General features: G+C 37.3%; 1 protein-coding gene across 2 annotated transcripts in view; it reads right to left on the bottom strand.

Annotated features, from left to right (window-relative positions):
* LOC150107722 (transducin-like enhancer protein 4) overlaps nucleotides 1-17,327 on the bottom strand; it is a 113,180-nt gene that overhangs the window by 79,884 nt on the left and 15,969 nt on the right. For both annotated transcript variants that reach the window (XM_090392026.1, XM_090392027.1), the window contains exons 4-5: nucleotides 12,238-12,301; nucleotides 11,018-11,062 (exon numbers count right to left, since the gene is read on the bottom strand). In XM_090392026.1, the coding sequence (XP_090248152.1) occupies nucleotides 11,018-11,062; nucleotides 12,238-12,301 (109 nt within the window). The remainder of the gene's footprint in view (nucleotides 1-11,017; nucleotides 11,063-12,237; nucleotides 12,302-17,327) is intronic.

Below are 17,327 nucleotides of genomic sequence, written 5' to 3'. Positions count from 1 at the left end.
TATAAGTTTTTGTGGAACACCAAAACTGTTTGCACCATTATAGAAGACCATTTGTGATACAAGTCCAAACATGTCCGAGTCCATCAATTTCCTATTTCGTCATGTACAAATCAATTAATACTTGAGCCCCCTTCGTATGCTCGTATAATGAGATTAAAATAAAATTTCTGCCACCACGGAAAAAAAAAAAAAAAAAAAAAAAGACTGACCTATAATAAAATAGAGAGGTAAGCCATTGCAATGTCCTCATTAGGATGAGCATGGCGAAACATTTTAGAAGAGAAATCCGAAAACTAAGAATCACCGTCAAGATAACCACATTTAACTGTTACCAAGCTTACTATAAATCAAATGTTATACCCCCCCCCTCCCCTGTTTAAAAAAAAAAAAAAGTGCCAAGCACACACACAAAAGCTGTCAGATGCCTACAACAGACAAACAGTAAGTGGCCTCCTATTATCCACATAACCGCGTTCCACGAACGGCTACACTGTGTCGATAGTAATTACACATTCTGATTTCATTATCCTCACATAAATTTTCTGTTTTCCCCCCCCTCCAGTCATCTACTCCCCCACTTTTTTCTTTAGCGGAGTACTAATTAGGTAGCCAACGAGTCAACAAAGAGTATGTCTGGTGGCTTTTGAGTCGGGCTGGAGTGCTTTCGTTAGGTGAAAACAAAGATACTGCGTTGTTTGGCAAACGAGGCGGTAAAAATCTCAACAGTCTCCCTTTTATCTTGGTTATTTATCAAGCAATCACGCCAAGCTAGATGGCATTTACGGTTCAAGAAAGAAAATGATGTATGTCTTGGAAAGATTTCAAACCACTCGTGGAGGAAACTATACACGCACTCATTATAATATAATCTGCAGAATCACTGCTAATATTCCTTTTCCTTCCCTCCCTCTGTACACCCCCTTTTGTAAATGTTTCGTCTTCGCTTTAGTGAATGGCTTTCAAAGACGAGCCACTAATCGTTGCTTTTATAATAGTTTAGAAAGGTGCTTGGATAAATTCTAGCAAGCTCGGTAATTTAGGTTCAAGATTATGTTCTTGTATAGAGCCTAACTTCGCCAAGGAAATGGTTGTGTGAGTAAAACGTGCATCGCAAATTTTAATTAAATTACATGCAATATCTCGACTTGCTTAGCGCAATATATTATCCAATAACAAAGTAACGACACTGATTATATTGTTTAGAAAACAGATTCTGACGACACTCGGGATCTGTTTGGATTCGAAATCGACATTTAAATACCAATAATAGCAGTATAGAGACGAAATATTAGCTGAGAATGTAAGATTAATGTTAACTGTAATGAAGAATATCATTATTGTCATTTGAATACACTTTAAAATCAGGATTTGGGTAAACTACGAAATAAAATTAATAGATAATTTAGCTTTCATTAGTTGAATTTAGCCTAAAAAAAATACGAAATACGCCATTAAAAATTTTAAATACTGTACTTAAGATTTCTAACTCTTATTTTCTAGAAATGCGAATTGATAGAGTGAGCGAAATTTGAATTATAGGGGGGGAAAAAATATATATAAAATGATAAGTGCCTTTTTATGTCACGTTTTTTGAAACTCAGGGGCTACCCTGAGTGTCGAGTCTTCAAAATTCGAGTCATCAGAATTCAAAGAGAACCAACCTACCAGTCCGGAACTCGGGGGCACCGTATCCCCCTAGTGTGTGTGTGTGTATATATATATATATATATATATATATATAAAAAAGAGACAGTTTCCGGATTTTAACCTCAGCCCACTATACGTTTACAAATCTTTGGTGGGTAGGGGTCTCATAAAAAGAAAAAAAAGATTTGAACCAAACGTTACCACTCACATTTCTAGGATTGCTCTGAACATGGACACAAAATTTCATAAAAATCTAAACAATATTGGTTGCCGAATCAGCAAGGACTATACTTGGATAGTAAGAGTTTTGCATGCAGGGGCATCGATTAAGGCGACCCTACTGTTTGGCCAGTCAAGCAGTTAGCGTTTTCCCTTTTCCAACTAATAGGATGTTGGTCGTTTCTTTTGGATTTACCAAAACAACTCTGACTATGAGATCAGTGTTGTCTGTAAAATGCGTGTGTTCTACTGGCCGTTTTCTGTTTTGCGATATGAAAAATCTGAATTTCTAGGAGGGAACCCTTCACCGCCGTACGAGATCGGTTAACTCACCTTCAGTGGAAAGCCCTGTTAAATACTCCTTGCGTCCGTTCGGGATTCGAACCTTGGTCTTTCCAAGATTCTAGGACTTGTAAGCATGGAGGATGTTTTTGAATGTACGTGGAAAATGATTTATTTCCCGATGGGATATCCTGCTTACTGGAGTTCTGAAGTGACTTGAAATGGTTTTAATCTTTAGTTTCTAGAGGATGAGTCGCGGATTAACTCACTCTTAAGATGCTCACGGTAACTAATGTATTATAGTTGACATTTTTTTGGAGGAAGAGGAATTGTCATAAAAAAAAAAAGGTCCATAAAAATAATTCAATACTTCCCCTTTGAGTTTATTTTATTGTTGATGTGCTAACATCAGCTATTCTTTGTATAATTCAATTAAAATTTCCTTTGGTAAACATTCTTTTTGCAGAGTGATGGCAAAATTAAATATTTCAACGAAATATCTTCTCAAATATGAACTCTACGAATGACAAGCAAACTTGCAAAGTGCATTTGTATCGAATCAATCTTACAGATTTCACAGAGGTGACTTAGTATTGAATAATAAATAAATAAAACTGTGTGTGTGCGTGCGTTCGTTAATGCAATCACCATACTTTGCATTCGGAGGCTTAGTCCTATGGAGTGCGATTCTATTGTTATGCCAAACTGGTAGATTCGCAACCCATTTTCTTCTTTCTCGCTTGGCATCTTCTAAAACTTATCTTAAAGCAAACAAAGACCCCTTTCCCTACCCCTTATCCTCCCCCCCCTCTCTCGTCAGCTTTGTATGTGAGTGACTACAAGTAAGGCCAGCCTTCTTTATAAGGCTGCTGAACAAAACATATCTACACACACGAGAGAGAGAGAGAGAGAGAGAGAGTGAGTGTAGAAGCGAAAAACCCTCGCGCTTCAGTTTTCTACGGCCACAAGCACTCTTGAACAGTATCGTCACCGAGAGGCGCTCTTGTCGTCGGCAACTACTCTACCGGCAAAGAGGGTTATTGGTACGTTTCGCTCATCCTCGGAACTCCGTATAAAAGAAAGCATTGTGTGCCAGGAGAGTCACTTCTCGCGCCAGGCCATCATAATAAAAAAAAAAAAAAAAAAAAAAAAAAGGGGGAGAAAGGGGTGGATGGGTGGGTGGTAGAGGGGGAGGGGAGAAAGGATTTCGGTTTCAGAATCTGTTTCTCTCTCTCCTTTTATTTGGTTAAGCGAGGACTGCAAAGTATTAGCAACACCAAGGATGTAAGGAATAGAAAAAAAAAAATAGGAGAGGGAACAGATAGAAAAACACTACAGCCGCTATAGACAAAAGTGTAACAGAGACTCGAGAAAACAATTGATGGTACGAAAAAAAAAAAGTTGAAGTGAGCAGCTAAGATAGCGATGTGCTAGAAAAACTAATTCAATATTGAATTGTATCAAAGAATTGATAAGCCTAATTAAAGTAAATAAATAAAAAAGGCTAAGATGTACATAGAAATATGTCAATGATGACAATGATATTGAAAAATCCCAAAATAGTAGATTTAGGAAAGCCGCCGCAAACATCCTAATCACATGACCTGTGACGTCACGTTATGTATTCGCATTTTGCCCAAACTTAACATCCACTTACGCCAATCACGAAGCTCTGCATCACACTAATTCGTTCCCCCTTACACTAGGGACATCTTTAAGACATAGAGAATCCCCCAAAGTATGTCCATTAAGGGGAAACGTCTGCAAATGGCTCATTACAAGGGCTCTATGAGGGTAGTAAATGGAAGAGAGGCGATTAGCAAGGGGGGAAAATGACCCCAGAGACTGACACAATTTCTGTGATTTGTACTAGCTGTTGGGAGAGAATGATAGACTCAGGAAATGTGCTATCAAAGCCATCAGGCTTTATGTTATCTGATATGGTTCTTTTGCTGCTTCGTACAAATAATTGAGAAGATGTTTTTGTGGAAATTTATGGCTTTTTTTAAACCAACCCCACTGTAATTTACATGATCGCTAGACATAAATTTGACAAATTCCTTTAATTTTTTAATCAGTGGTCGGGGCGGGCTGGAGGTTTTGCGGAACCTCTGGAAAAGTTATTAGTCGGAGTCCCAAAATATTTGCAAAAAAAATAATTTATCGAAAAATCTAATTTTATTAAGCATAATTTACAAATTATTTCCTATTGCTTTTATCAAAAACCATTCTATTATTAATTATTAATTCTATTATAGAAGAAAATAATTGTATCAAAATTTAAGGGGATAAAAATCCCTTATTGTTTTTCAGCCAGTATGCGAAACTCTAAGATCGAAAACTACGATCTAAGCGTTTCATGCCGACGAACTATCGGCGAATCCAAGCGTAAGTGACCACTTGGTAGTGCCACACCAAGGTGCTGAAAAACAATAAGGGATTTTTATCCCCTTAATTTATCAACTTCGCCAGAAAAATAGCCGTTTGGCTTTTCATCTTTGTATCAAAATTTCTTAGAAATTTGAGAATGCAGGAACCCTCTGAGCGCGGGCCTCGGTCTAATGCTCGAAAAACCGACGTCTGGGCCGTCCCTGCCAGTGGTGGAAATTTTACCCTTATCAGTTTGCCATATTTTATGATAAATTCCTAATGGCCGTAGTGAGGTTGATACGTTGAACAAGACAGTTATGTATGAATAATGTAGAATTATTACAAAAAAAAAATAATAATAATAATTCACAAATGAAAACTTATATCATTACAAAGGGGATGGAAGCTCCAAATTTGTAGCAACCGCTAGAGTTGATGCGACTAAAGTCTTGCCCAATAATTGATTTTTGTGTTGTCTCCAAATAAGGTATATTTCATGAATAGGTTTCGGGGGTTTTGTCCAACTCAGCGTCCATTGCTCAATTTTTGAAAGACCTGGGTCCGAATTCCGTCTAAGACTTTTCAACTGAAAGCGAGTTATCCAGTGTTAATATGCCAACGAGAGAGTTTATCTTTGTTTCATAAGATAGTGTCGAACCTGCCCAAATGGGTCTCACCATCATCGTATTATCATATGTTAACTAATGAACACCATTCCAATTATATCACTCAGGAATAGGCACCATCGTTAACGGATTTGAAAAAAAACCTTACTCAGTTAAATTATCATTAACACAAAGGATTCTGGGAAATGATACTCGAGTATTTTGTTGTAGCTATTCTTTAATTACTGAATGAGCTAAAATCGGATCATTTTTAGGGGGGGGGGCGGGTTTCCGATTCGTAATGATACAGAATCATATGTTACTATGGACATCATTAAAATGTCTACAATTCACAAGTCCAAAAGACGTCTGTCGATTCAATTGTTGCAATAACAAATGCAATGACGTCACAGCCCTTTTTCGCGATCATCTGCATACTTGTTTTTAGTTCATTCTAGCAACTCTATCGAAACAATACGATGGCAAATATATCGATGTAGTGAGAGCGAAATCTCTGAAACATGGCAAGTCAATACTTCCTGCAAACAAGGCAAAAGAATCGCCACTCTCCAACCTAAAACGTAAGACTTAGCAAAAGGGAAAAAAAAAAAAGTGTGAAATTAATTACAGATATTAAGGCATTATTCCGCACGCCAGGAGAGAGTTATTAAGATAAATGTTCTTTCCTAGTGACAGGCATGGTCGTAAAGACAACGCGTTCTTTTAGGGAATTAATGAATGCTATTAGTTATTTCTGTCACCCCTGCAGTGTGTGTTAAAAGCGGGAAAACTTACATCGTTCATTACATAAAAGATACACATCAAGTTGGCAGGGAGGAATGATACAATAAAGGGGAGGGGAGAGAAATGGGGGCCGCTGGGAACAGTGAAAACAACGCTTTTTTGTAAAAACTCTATTCCTTCGTTTAAGCTAGCTACAATCGGAAGAATTATGCTAGGCCTAAACCCATTGTTGAAAAATGACGGTGTTAAGCCTAATTGTTTACATACGGACAAATAGTAGCATCTGCTGTGGATATCCATATGTAAAACGAGGATTTAAAATACAGTGTAAGAAAAGAAATTTTTATTATTTTGAATAAACTATATTAAAAAGGTGTCTATAAATAATTGTTAAAATAAAGAGACAAAAACTTTAGTTGACAATGTAAAATTATAATTGCAAAGTATATATTAGATTCAGCATTATTTCAAAGCCAAACATAGAAACTATGAAAATCAAATAATTTTGGACAAAGTGTCAAACTTTAACTTCATTATGTCACGTGTTTCTATTTTAAAAAATAAATGTGTTCACCTAAGTTACTTAATATGTAAAAATTAAATATATAATTAAATAAAATTGAATTCCGAATATATATTCCCAATCCGTTCCTCCTCAAAATGTGAATCTTTCCGAGATTGTCTACTAGCAACTAGGAAATGGCACGAACTCCAGAAATTACCCAAATTCATATTTAGAGTACATGCAATTACTATCATATGTGCTCGACTACAGAACAGATAAACCATATACTCTGACTAATCAATTACCATTGTGTTCAAACACCAATAAATTCGAATCTCCCTCACCTAAAATATTCTTTTAATAGTTAATAAATCAAATTTAAAAAAAAAAAAAAATTAATCATTTATAAGAGTTTTACTATAAATTAAACCTTCGTCTATTTCGTTCTTGAAGAAGCATAAAAAAAAATACATCATTTTAGGCTTTTTCCAAGTTTTCTATAATCGCTTTGGTAGTGCAGTTTTGCCTTTAGTTCGAAACACCTGGATTCGAATCTTGCATAGAACCAGAAAATCCCTATAAAAATAAACCCACTAATGCTTTTTATTCCCCAAAGTGAGTAGGCGGGGCGGTTTAATAAATTTTGGAAACTGGAAGGGAAGCCAAACGCCACCCTTAATCATAGATAGCTGGCCGAAGACTACCATTGATTGTAAACAGCATATGGGGAAATAGAGTACAGCAGACAACTGACGTCATCTCTTGATCCCTAGAAGACAAGGGAGCAAGTTTATATGAGATTAAGGATCTCCATCCTCAGGGTCACTCATTCGTCATCCTACAAAACAAGCAAACACGTTTCTGGACAGAAGGAATCAGAGACGACACTCTCACAGCTTTGGTTGCAACAAACAATACAAATCGAACGAAAGCAAACCAAATCTTCGTATGAATTTTCATAAGTTATATTAAGTATGTGTTTGAGAATGGTATTTTATAAACGATAAGAGATATTGCCATACAGTATTTTTTTTGCTATCCTTTGACTAAAAAAATATGGCAAATGGTTTTCCTAGACCCAATTATAATCAAAAGAGTCAGGAAAGTTGATGACGGGAGGGGGTCAACCCAATGGGGAAAATTTGTATAATGGACTGACAGACAAAAGAAACCATTATACTAATAATTTTTCAATATTGGAAAGTCCAGCTCTGTTGGCTGTTATTCACTTATTTCGTTTATAATTTCCTCTATATCAAAATTCACTCCACACATTACATTCTTGAGGGGGGTGTAAACTTCTTCCCCCGTTCCCTATGGTACAAATGAAGGTTACAGTTGTCATATCTTTGTAAGGTTAATGACACACGGTAAGGTGCGTCTGATCGGTGCAATTTTATTAAAAAGGATCTCAAAAGATATGAGGGGGGTAATTTGCGTAGATTCTAGAAGGTAATTATCCCCTAAGTCACAGATCAGGGGTTAGCGTAAATTAGCAGGCGGCAAATCGGAGTCGAAAACCCCGACCATAATGATGTGTCTGACCGCATGCAAGCCTTGTGCAATGTCTAAAAATCATTTTCTCTATTGTTACCATGGATACAAGGTAATGTTTAGCATGCCGACGGAGTTCACAAAGTAACACGTTCGGTACAGGTCATTAGCGAGTAAAAGAGAGAACGAACGACAAGAGACGACGCCTCTGTAGAGTCAGTGGTGACACTATTGAGCTTGACAAAAAAAAAAAAAAAAAAAAAAACTCGCCTCCGCCCAAATATAATAAACCCACAGGGGGGGAAGAAAGTAAAAGTTTGTAAGAGGGAGGGGAAAAAAAAAGACCTGGTGTATTGTGTCATTTATAAAACCCCCACCTTCTCAATTAGCCATGGCACAATTCCAAACGACTAAAAGTGTGGAAGTACGCGCGCGCGCACACACATTAGTTAGTCCGGCCGAATATGCAATACAAGAGAAAACACCTTGGTGGTTGAGAGGCGTCAGTTTATCACGAAATCTGACAGGCTAGCTTTACCGGTAGCATGTGGAAAGACAGGCAGTCTTAATTACAGTGGGCGTTTCACAGATGGGTGTGACACAGATCTGTGAGACTCATTCAGCCTCTGGGTGGAACCCAGGAACACACCAAGTGAAAGAGACTGACCCTAGATGGTACCAAACGCGAGGCAGTCTGTCTCTCCTTCCAACTGTACTTCGGGTTTTTAACATTATTGAACAAGAGTTGGATGCCTGCCAACTTGGACGATGGGTTATGACGTACGACTACAACCTGCGGTAATAAATTATGAACAGCAACTACTATCCTTTGCGAGACGATGGTGTGAACACTTTGCGACATCAAGTGTGGCGATGTATGCAAATTGCTGATAAGAACAAGCTATCAATTGCGCTCAAGACAAAAAAAAAAAAAAGGAAAAACACGTGAGTTGAAAACAAATGCTAGAAACCAGTATTCTCAATAAGAAACAATGCAAAGTGGGGGTAAAAGGATCCCGAGGCTATTTAGAGAGACAAAGGCATTTAGCTTTGTATGAAATGTAGGGGGCGCTAATTAAATTTAATCATATGCGATGGCTTAAACAATGTAACTGCCTCCTCGCTATACTGGTTTGGCCTTGACTAGCAGCTATTGAAAGGCCTTTTAAAACACGATAAACTGAAATGGACATGACAGAATTCTAAACAATGAAGTCACGTGACTTAAACAACAATGCTCCGGGTGTGGGTGTGTTTAGATTTAAAAGATGCGCAGTTGTATTAGCGCCGAGGAAGCAAAGACATAAAACGTCATTGTTTTTCGAACTGTGTTCGAAAGCTGGTTTGGTACTCCTTGGGAAAGTATTAAACGGCGAAAGACACTAACGATGGTAATATTTTAACTACATATTTATTCATTTAATATCATTATTAAAATAATATCATTTCATTAATGCACCCACATTCGACATAAAACATAATGACTTCAATTGCTTTTTTATTATTATTATTTCCAAACAATGCTTTTATTAGCGTTATAAAAATATCTATTTTTACCAGTTTAATATCAGTACGCTATCCAGAAAATATGCAGCGGTTATTAAGAATAAATTTTCTAGTGTTTAGTGATTAAGCGAGTTTGACAGCACTTTACTGTGTAAAGAACCATCCTGCCATAGCATTATACACTTAAGTGCATTTATTAAACTATATCGGGAACGAAAATGTCCACTTAAGGTAAGCCGAGTGATAAACTTATCGCGCCCAAATGTGATGGTTGATTGTTACGTCACAGCTTCCAGTTGTGATGTGACGTAACAATTGATAATCAGAAATTAAAACGTTACATTTCAAATATTATATTTGTGATTTGAATTAGTCGATTTCATTGGGACACTATTTGGAATTAAGCACACAAAAACAAGCATTTTAAATGAAAAGGTCCTTATAATAAAAGGTTCTTTAAACGTCATAGCCGAGGTTCGAACTGAAGTCTTTCCAACCAGAGGGCTTTGTCAATACCGACCTACTACGGAGGCTGCCGGTGTATTTTATCAGAAATCTTTAAAAGATCGTTTTATCAATAATAGTGGAATGCCAGTGTTATTGTTTAGTATTAAGACTTGCTCGAGTTCAGTTTTAATAGATAGAAATTCATCTGCCCCAGGCAAAATAATTACGTTGAATATTTCACTAACCAATTACATCGAGGTTAATTGTTAAAATACGCGTTTTCTCACACACTCTCTCTCTCTCCAAGATGCTATTTTTCGGGGTGTGCAAGAATTGAGTGTTTCTTACCAACAAGAAAACTCCCCAAAGGTTAATGGTTCAGCAAATTCCCCAGATTCAAGTCTCTCAGGGTAACACGTCTGTTTACTTCCCTAGCAAGGCTAATTAAGTTTACGCGTTGGTTCGCCGAACGCTACTCCACACAACCTCTGCTCCTTGCCACTATCCAACATACATCTCAATTAACGCAAGCCGCACCCGTAGCTAAGGTCCGGAGAGGCTGATGAAGTGAAGACGCCTGGGCTGCTGTCCTTCCCCCCCTCTTCTTACACCCCTCCCCCAACTGGGGGAACACACAGATTCCTTTAGACTTTGACACGTCTTCTCAAACGATTGTGTTGGCCACACGAGAAAAATCTTCGGCTGTCGGATTCTAGAAACCATCACTCGTACGGAGAAGGAACGGGTAGGGGGGGGGGTCCCAGGAGGATTTAATTACTAAAGAGCCGTCGTAGTGACCGACAATTAATCCAAAAGTCGATCAACTTTTCACAAACTTCGGCAGATAAATTATCCGTAATGTCCGTAATATAAAATTGACCTGATAAGAACGGAAGGTAATTCTTAACCATATACTACCCCCCCTTTTCCTTCCTGGACACATGACAGACAGGCTTTACCTACTAAAAGACTTATAGCACGTCGTTTCTTGCTATTCTTAATTAATTATGAGAATAACCAATTTGCGGAGATCCTAATTGTAAGGGAAATTAGGTGACGTCATCTTGTTTCCGGTATTACTTCCGGTATCCACTATCTAATATCCAACATCATACACATGGTTGTTCATTGCAAGGATTAAAATTCAAACGTTTAAAAAAAAAAAAAAAAAAAAGGGATTCACAGATATTTGAATTACCTGCTTGTGCATCTCCACATTCAGCCCATAAGACATTTCGTAGTACTGAAAAGAAAAAAAAAAAATACAATTTAAGAAAATTCAACATAATAAAATAGCTATAAAATGATATATGAGAAAGAAGCGATCTATCTTATAGAGGGAAGCTATTGTAAAAGTGTGGGATGGTTCTGAAAGAGGTTTCTTAGGCATTCCTCTCAATATATTTTTTAATAATAGACGAAATAGAGACTGTGTAGCTCAGTGGCGTTTGTCCGTACGAAAGAAGACTGTTTCAAATCTAATCGGCGACCAGAGGAAATTTTTCAAAGCCCGGTTCCCGAGTTAGTCGCTCTCTGGCACGGGCAAGCGGGTTTCTTCTCCCGGAAACTCGGGTTTTTCGTCCCATAAACTCAAGAAAATCGACCGTAGAACCCACACTATTTCAGACATTAAATATATTGTGTTAGGGACCACGAGATGGCGGCACTTGTTGAGCCGTCTCTTCACTGCGTGCCGCTTAATTAGTGATAGCCTTAGGCCAGCTATCTCTGATTGGGTACCAGTGGAGATTGAACTGCCCGCTCCGTCTCCAAAAGTTAGATAGGGCTAAAAACGGCCTTGCCTACTCCCTATACGGAAATAAAAAGGCGTTAGCCGATTTTTTTTTTTTTTTTTTTTACAGGCAAAATACTGACAGATGATTTTCACATTCCGGTGTGAGACTACCTTGCTTTATTGAAGGCCTTAAAGTCCCACGCACAGTTTCTAAATGAGGGTTCCTGGATTTATCCGACATCTTAGGCCACCCATGAAAAGATTTGTAATCATGGGGAAGGGCTCCCATTAATTAAAAAAAAGTGGAAAGCTAACCATTGGTGTTTGACAGTACACGAAGTTTTATTTTGCGACATACTGCGATAGGGGTAGGAGTAAAGATCGGAGAATAAAACGTTATGAATTTAAAATTTCGATTGATTCTTTGTTAGAGATTCTAAAAGATAGGCTATTGTGACTTGTGGTTACTATTTTTTTTTTTTTTTTTAAACAGTCGTAATAAACTCACTCAGTATTCGGCCAATATTTGTCCCAGTTAGGGAGCGAAGTAGAATTTTAAAATGCCCGAATGATTTGTATCTGGATATTTTAGACATGGAAGTTGGGGGGGGGGGGGGGTATTGTTATTGTATTTAACGGAATAGTGACGGATAATAACGAACAATAAAATAGGATTTACTTACCATTACATAATGTCTCTGCATTTCTGTCTTTTCACTAGCTAGTTTCTCACATTCCAGTTTTAAACTGAAAAAAAAAAAAAAAAAGTTAAAATTAATAGAAATATTACCTACTGAAAAAATTAAAAAAAGCTTTTCAATAAATAACTTGCGTACAGTACAGACGGACAAATCAATTTGTATTCCATAGATAAACTTCGCTTTATATCGAAGTAATGCCCAACATGAATGTAAAAGTGCTTCCTTCGTTCCCTCCCTCCATCAGTGCGATTTCTTCGAGTGAGGGACCACCCATAAAAGAGCCCCTTTTGCCACCTCATATTTCATAGTTTATCGTCCTGGCGACAACTTACTTCCGCGAGGATTTTATCCATTCTTGCGGGCACAGACGTCCATCATTCTGATCGTAGATTTTTACCGACAATGTAAAATTACGGCGCTCACACGAAGCACGACTGTAACCCCCCCTTGTTCCCCCCCTCTTCATCCCCATTGATACGTCGTGAAGCCGTTCGTGAATCATTCGCCATCCTTTTGTTCTGACACTTTGCCAACGTTTTATGGAGAATTATAAAACTTTCATCGTACAGACTTTGATTTCGGAAGATGAACGAGGCAGATGGTCGTGCGATCGTCATGACAACCCCGCGAAGATCGCTACCCTCTCGTTAATCGACTGAGAAGTGTTTCTTTGAAGAATTAAAAGAATGAATTTAATAATAACCTAGTTAGGCACTTCAGTATGTCTTTAAACGTATCGTTTATTTATACTTTTTATGTACTTGGACAAATAAATCAAAGATTAAACAAGAGGCAACTCAGGCTGTGATTTTTTTTTTTTTTTTTTTTTTTTTTTTTAAAGGAGGTCAAGAATGATAGACTAAAATGCTTCTATCTGCACTCATAACCCAATAAGCATTGGACTGGATTGTTTAGATTAAGCCAAAAGTAACCAAAAGCTATGTTAACGTATTGGAGCATCCAGAATACCCGCATTGACATTTGGATCCGAGATCAGATATTTCGTCAGAAGGGGATAGTGCAGGCTCCCATCATTCCCCGAAGTGTTCTGTGATATAGACATGCGTGGTCACCGGCCGGTTTGTCTGTTTTTTAAGGGATGAAAAAAACCTTTCACCTTCGCATGAGACTGGCTAACTTGGCTTTAGTCGAAAAGGCCTGATAAAGTTCATTGGGTCGTAGATAAGAATCGAACTCGGGTCTTTTGAAATAAAGAGCTTCTGTATCAATTGAATTACGGAGGCTCCATCACCTAAGTTATGATGCCAGTATAGCAGTGTCGTAATTGTGTGTTCTCTGGCTTGTTTGCCAGAAAAACAAGCAACAAAAAATGCCGTCGCCTTCATATGAGAAGGGCTAGCTTCATCTGAACAGCCTACTGGTGAAGTAGGGCCGAAGAAGTAACTGAATCCGGTGTATTATATTTGTGTGTGTGCGCGTTCTTCTGGTGGGGTTGCCTGTTTTGGAAAAAAAAAAAAAGATGGAAAACGCCCGAGTTTCCATCAAAAGATCAAAAAGGAAAGCCTTCACTTCCGTATAAAAGCGGCTAACTGAAATTTTAGTGGCAAAGTCCTTAAAAAAAAATATTCCTCGCATCCAAAATAGGATTTGAACCAGTCTTTCCATCATAAGAGCAAAGTCATCATTGCCTACTGAATGATGAAAGCTCGTTGAAGAGTTATAACAAAAGGGTTTCTCGTTTCCCGGATGTAGTTCGAACCCTCGGGTCTTATCAACCGACAGGAGGTAATCGCACCTACGAACTGACTTATGGAGACATTTGTTCCGAAAATAAAAAGGCATGTCCAATATCTAATAGGATTCATCTCTCGGATATGAATTAATATTATTTTAGGACTAACTCAGTACTTGGTAGAAAGGTTACTCACTATATACAGATAACCCTTTAATCTTTCAGTGTTTTTTTCTATCTTTCCAACGAAAGAAAAAAAAAAGGGGGGGGGGCGTGAAAAATAAGAAATCATTTTAGCTAACTGAGAAAGATAAAGGGAAAATTCCAATAATAAAAAAAGTCAAGAAAAGGGAAACAAAAAAAAAAGGAGAAGACCATAAGGGGGGAAACGATGATAAGGAATGGGGGATCGGAAAGCACGAAGATGAAACAGAACAGTTTAAAGAGGGGGAAAAAATTAGCAGTTGGGAGAAATACGATAAAGAAACGGTAGGGAAAAAAAAAAAAAAAAAAAAAAAAAAAAAAAAAAAAATCAACAGTGAGGAATTCTGGTTTTGCTGAAATAGTTAAGCCTAACGCAACACTTTCGCCTTCGTCACTTGACCCGAGCGCAATCGTTCGGGCATATTAAGAGGCTGCAACAGGAAAGCTGCTTACTCTCTCATGGCCTCGGGCTGCTACATGGCTGTCATCGCCGCTCTTGTTCTCCGACACGCTTGGCATGTCGGATCGCACGCGAGATAGTAGTGTAGCTGTATCCCCCCTCCGGGGTAATTTTTCGAACCTAGGGATCACCCGCCCCGGTCATGCACGAAGAACCGCCGGTCTGTTTATAGTTCCCCGTCACGCGCAAAAGCAAGAACTTCCCCCCCCCCCCTCCCGTCTCTAATAATTGATATTCTTAGCTCACTCCAACTGATTCGTAGAGTAACCACCCTCTCCCAACTCTCCCAGAGGACCCTTTTTATTCCCCACCCTATCACGTAATCCTCCTGTGGGCAAACTAATTGCCTCCGGGTCACTTCTTGGTGGATTCTTATCGGGGGAGTGTTGCTACTTCATTTATATGGCGGGAATTTCTTTTGTTGGATTTATTCCCCTCCCCCCGCTTTTACCCTTCCTCTGGAAAAATTATTATTCTGGACGAGTATACATTTGTAATTAAAGTAACAACATGCACTAGTACAATAGAAACAGTCTTTTATCAGAATGATTGTTCAAGTCATTGTTAGGACGTTTCATACATTGTTGAAAATAAAGTGACAAAATATATTTCAGAAAAGTTATTTCCAAACGTCAGTTGCTTTCTTTTTTAAATACTCCGATGACTGGCAAAAATGAAATGTACAGGAAGTTCACTAATGCCCTCTGATGGGAGAAATGAAAACCGACCAAGAAATTAACATTTTTATTATAAAAAAAATGGATAAAAACCATTATAAAATGTGTATACGCTCTATTCCTGTTTTTTGTTAAAAATTCGAAGGGTACAGATTCTTAACTAAGATTTAAATGAGCATGAATGACCAATTAACATTTAAATAATATACATACGGAGGAGCAAAAATATTAAAATAAGACCCAATTAGGAAAAATACATTTTTCTTTATACATTCATTATACAATTAGGAAAAAATACATTTATAAGACCAATTAATATGATTAATTGGTCTTATAAATAAAATATATTTATAAATAAACGTATTTAATAAGTAAAAAATATATTATTACAATATTTATTAAATTAAAAACAATCTACGCACACATCTCATTTCAGGAAGCATTCTAGTCCAAATATTTAAGTATTTTAGCTTTGGAACTTCCATAAACCATGTTAAAAGTGTTGGTTATCCTTATTATAGTAAACGAAGGAACCAACATGACGCCACTATACAGGAATGGCGATAAAAGCTGCAAAACTGACAGAAAAGTTGTTCATGCTCGCTAAGTCCCCTCGAGATCGATAAATGTACTTTCCGTTCTCTTTATATGGATCACACCCTCGTGATTCCCCCTACTTTCCTTCCCCTAGATCCGGGAACTAGTATCTACTCTCTAATTGTTAACATCCGTCAGCTTAATAAAGGAAGATCTGTTACAAAAATAGTCAAAGTAAATGTATTCCATTCAACACAATCCTTTTGCACGTCATTATTGGATTTTTTTTAGTAAGTCAATTTTGTAAAAAAATGATTTTGCTAATCAAGGCGTATAGATGGCAGCACATTCGACTAAATGAATTATATATGGAAACTGAATAGTATTTAAATTTAACTTTAAAACGAAGTTGTGTTCGTCTTATAATTATAGAATGGAGGCAATCCTTCGTTCATTCTATCAAATTTCCTTCGTTCTATTGCAATAACACTGGAATTTGGTGTAAACAATGAATAACTGTTTTAAGACCAACATTTTTTTTTTTTTTTTTTTTTTTTTTTGGGTGGTGGCCAACGTCGCTATCTCTAAGTGCTGTTCCTGTCACCAAAAAGCATGCCCGTCATCTTTGCTTGTCTTCGCAACCTGCGAAAAGTTATCTACCCCCACTACGTATATAGATACTCAACGCAACTTATCAACAAAGAAACCAGTGATGGATAGTTTTTATTTCCGCCCCCCCCGATCCCCCTTTTCTCCTCCTCTAACTACTTCCTTTAGAATTCAAAAGGTAAACGAAAAACCAGACTCTAAATATTCCAACGCGGTGTCATCCTTGGCACCATTTCCCGCTTCGTGTACGCCAAGACGACAGCCTCCCAGGGAGTTCTTGTCACATCTTCTGTTGAAAATACCGACTTGAGGTTCCGCCGGTTAGAAGTTCATTAACATTTCGACAACACCTGAAAAACGAAGTTGACATTTCTTTGTGTATGCTTTTTTTTTTTTTTATGTCAAGGCAGTTGTGTAACTAAAACTTAGCTAAATGACTAACGAAATATATGACAGACTTGAAAACGACGCTATTGGAGTAAAAAAAAAAAAAAGTTTATTTACATTCCTCTTTTAAACTGCTATTTTTTGTGGATGAATCATTGGCCATTTATGTTATACTGAAAAAGGTAAAGAAAATGTGTTCTAGCTGCATCACAAATGACATTTACAGCATATGAAACTATAATATAATTAATGTTGAAACAAACACGTTGCTTAGCAATAAAGTTGCGTGATTTTATACCTGAAATGAACATTCTTGTAATCTCACTAAAGCAAATTAGACACGTCATGTCAATTGTTACGTCACAGCTCATGGATTGCGTTTATTGGTTTAAAAAAATAGAAAACGTAACTTTCAAGTTATTTTCTTTTTTATATATAAAATATATTAAATTGTTGATTTAAATCCGTTTTATGCGATGTTTTGCATAAAATGGAGTCATTTTTA

This window comes from Typopeltis vanoorti, chromosome 4 (assembly GCF_054136105.1).
Source record: "Typopeltis vanoorti isolate ZY-2024b chromosome 4, IOZ_Tvanoo_1.0, whole genome shotgun sequence".
In the NCBI taxonomy this organism is placed as follows: Eukaryota; Metazoa; Arthropoda; class Arachnida; order Uropygi; family Thelyphonidae; genus Typopeltis; species Typopeltis vanoorti.
The sequence above is the reverse complement of the archived record's forward strand: the minus strand, read 5'-3'. Positions and strand labels throughout refer to the sequence as shown.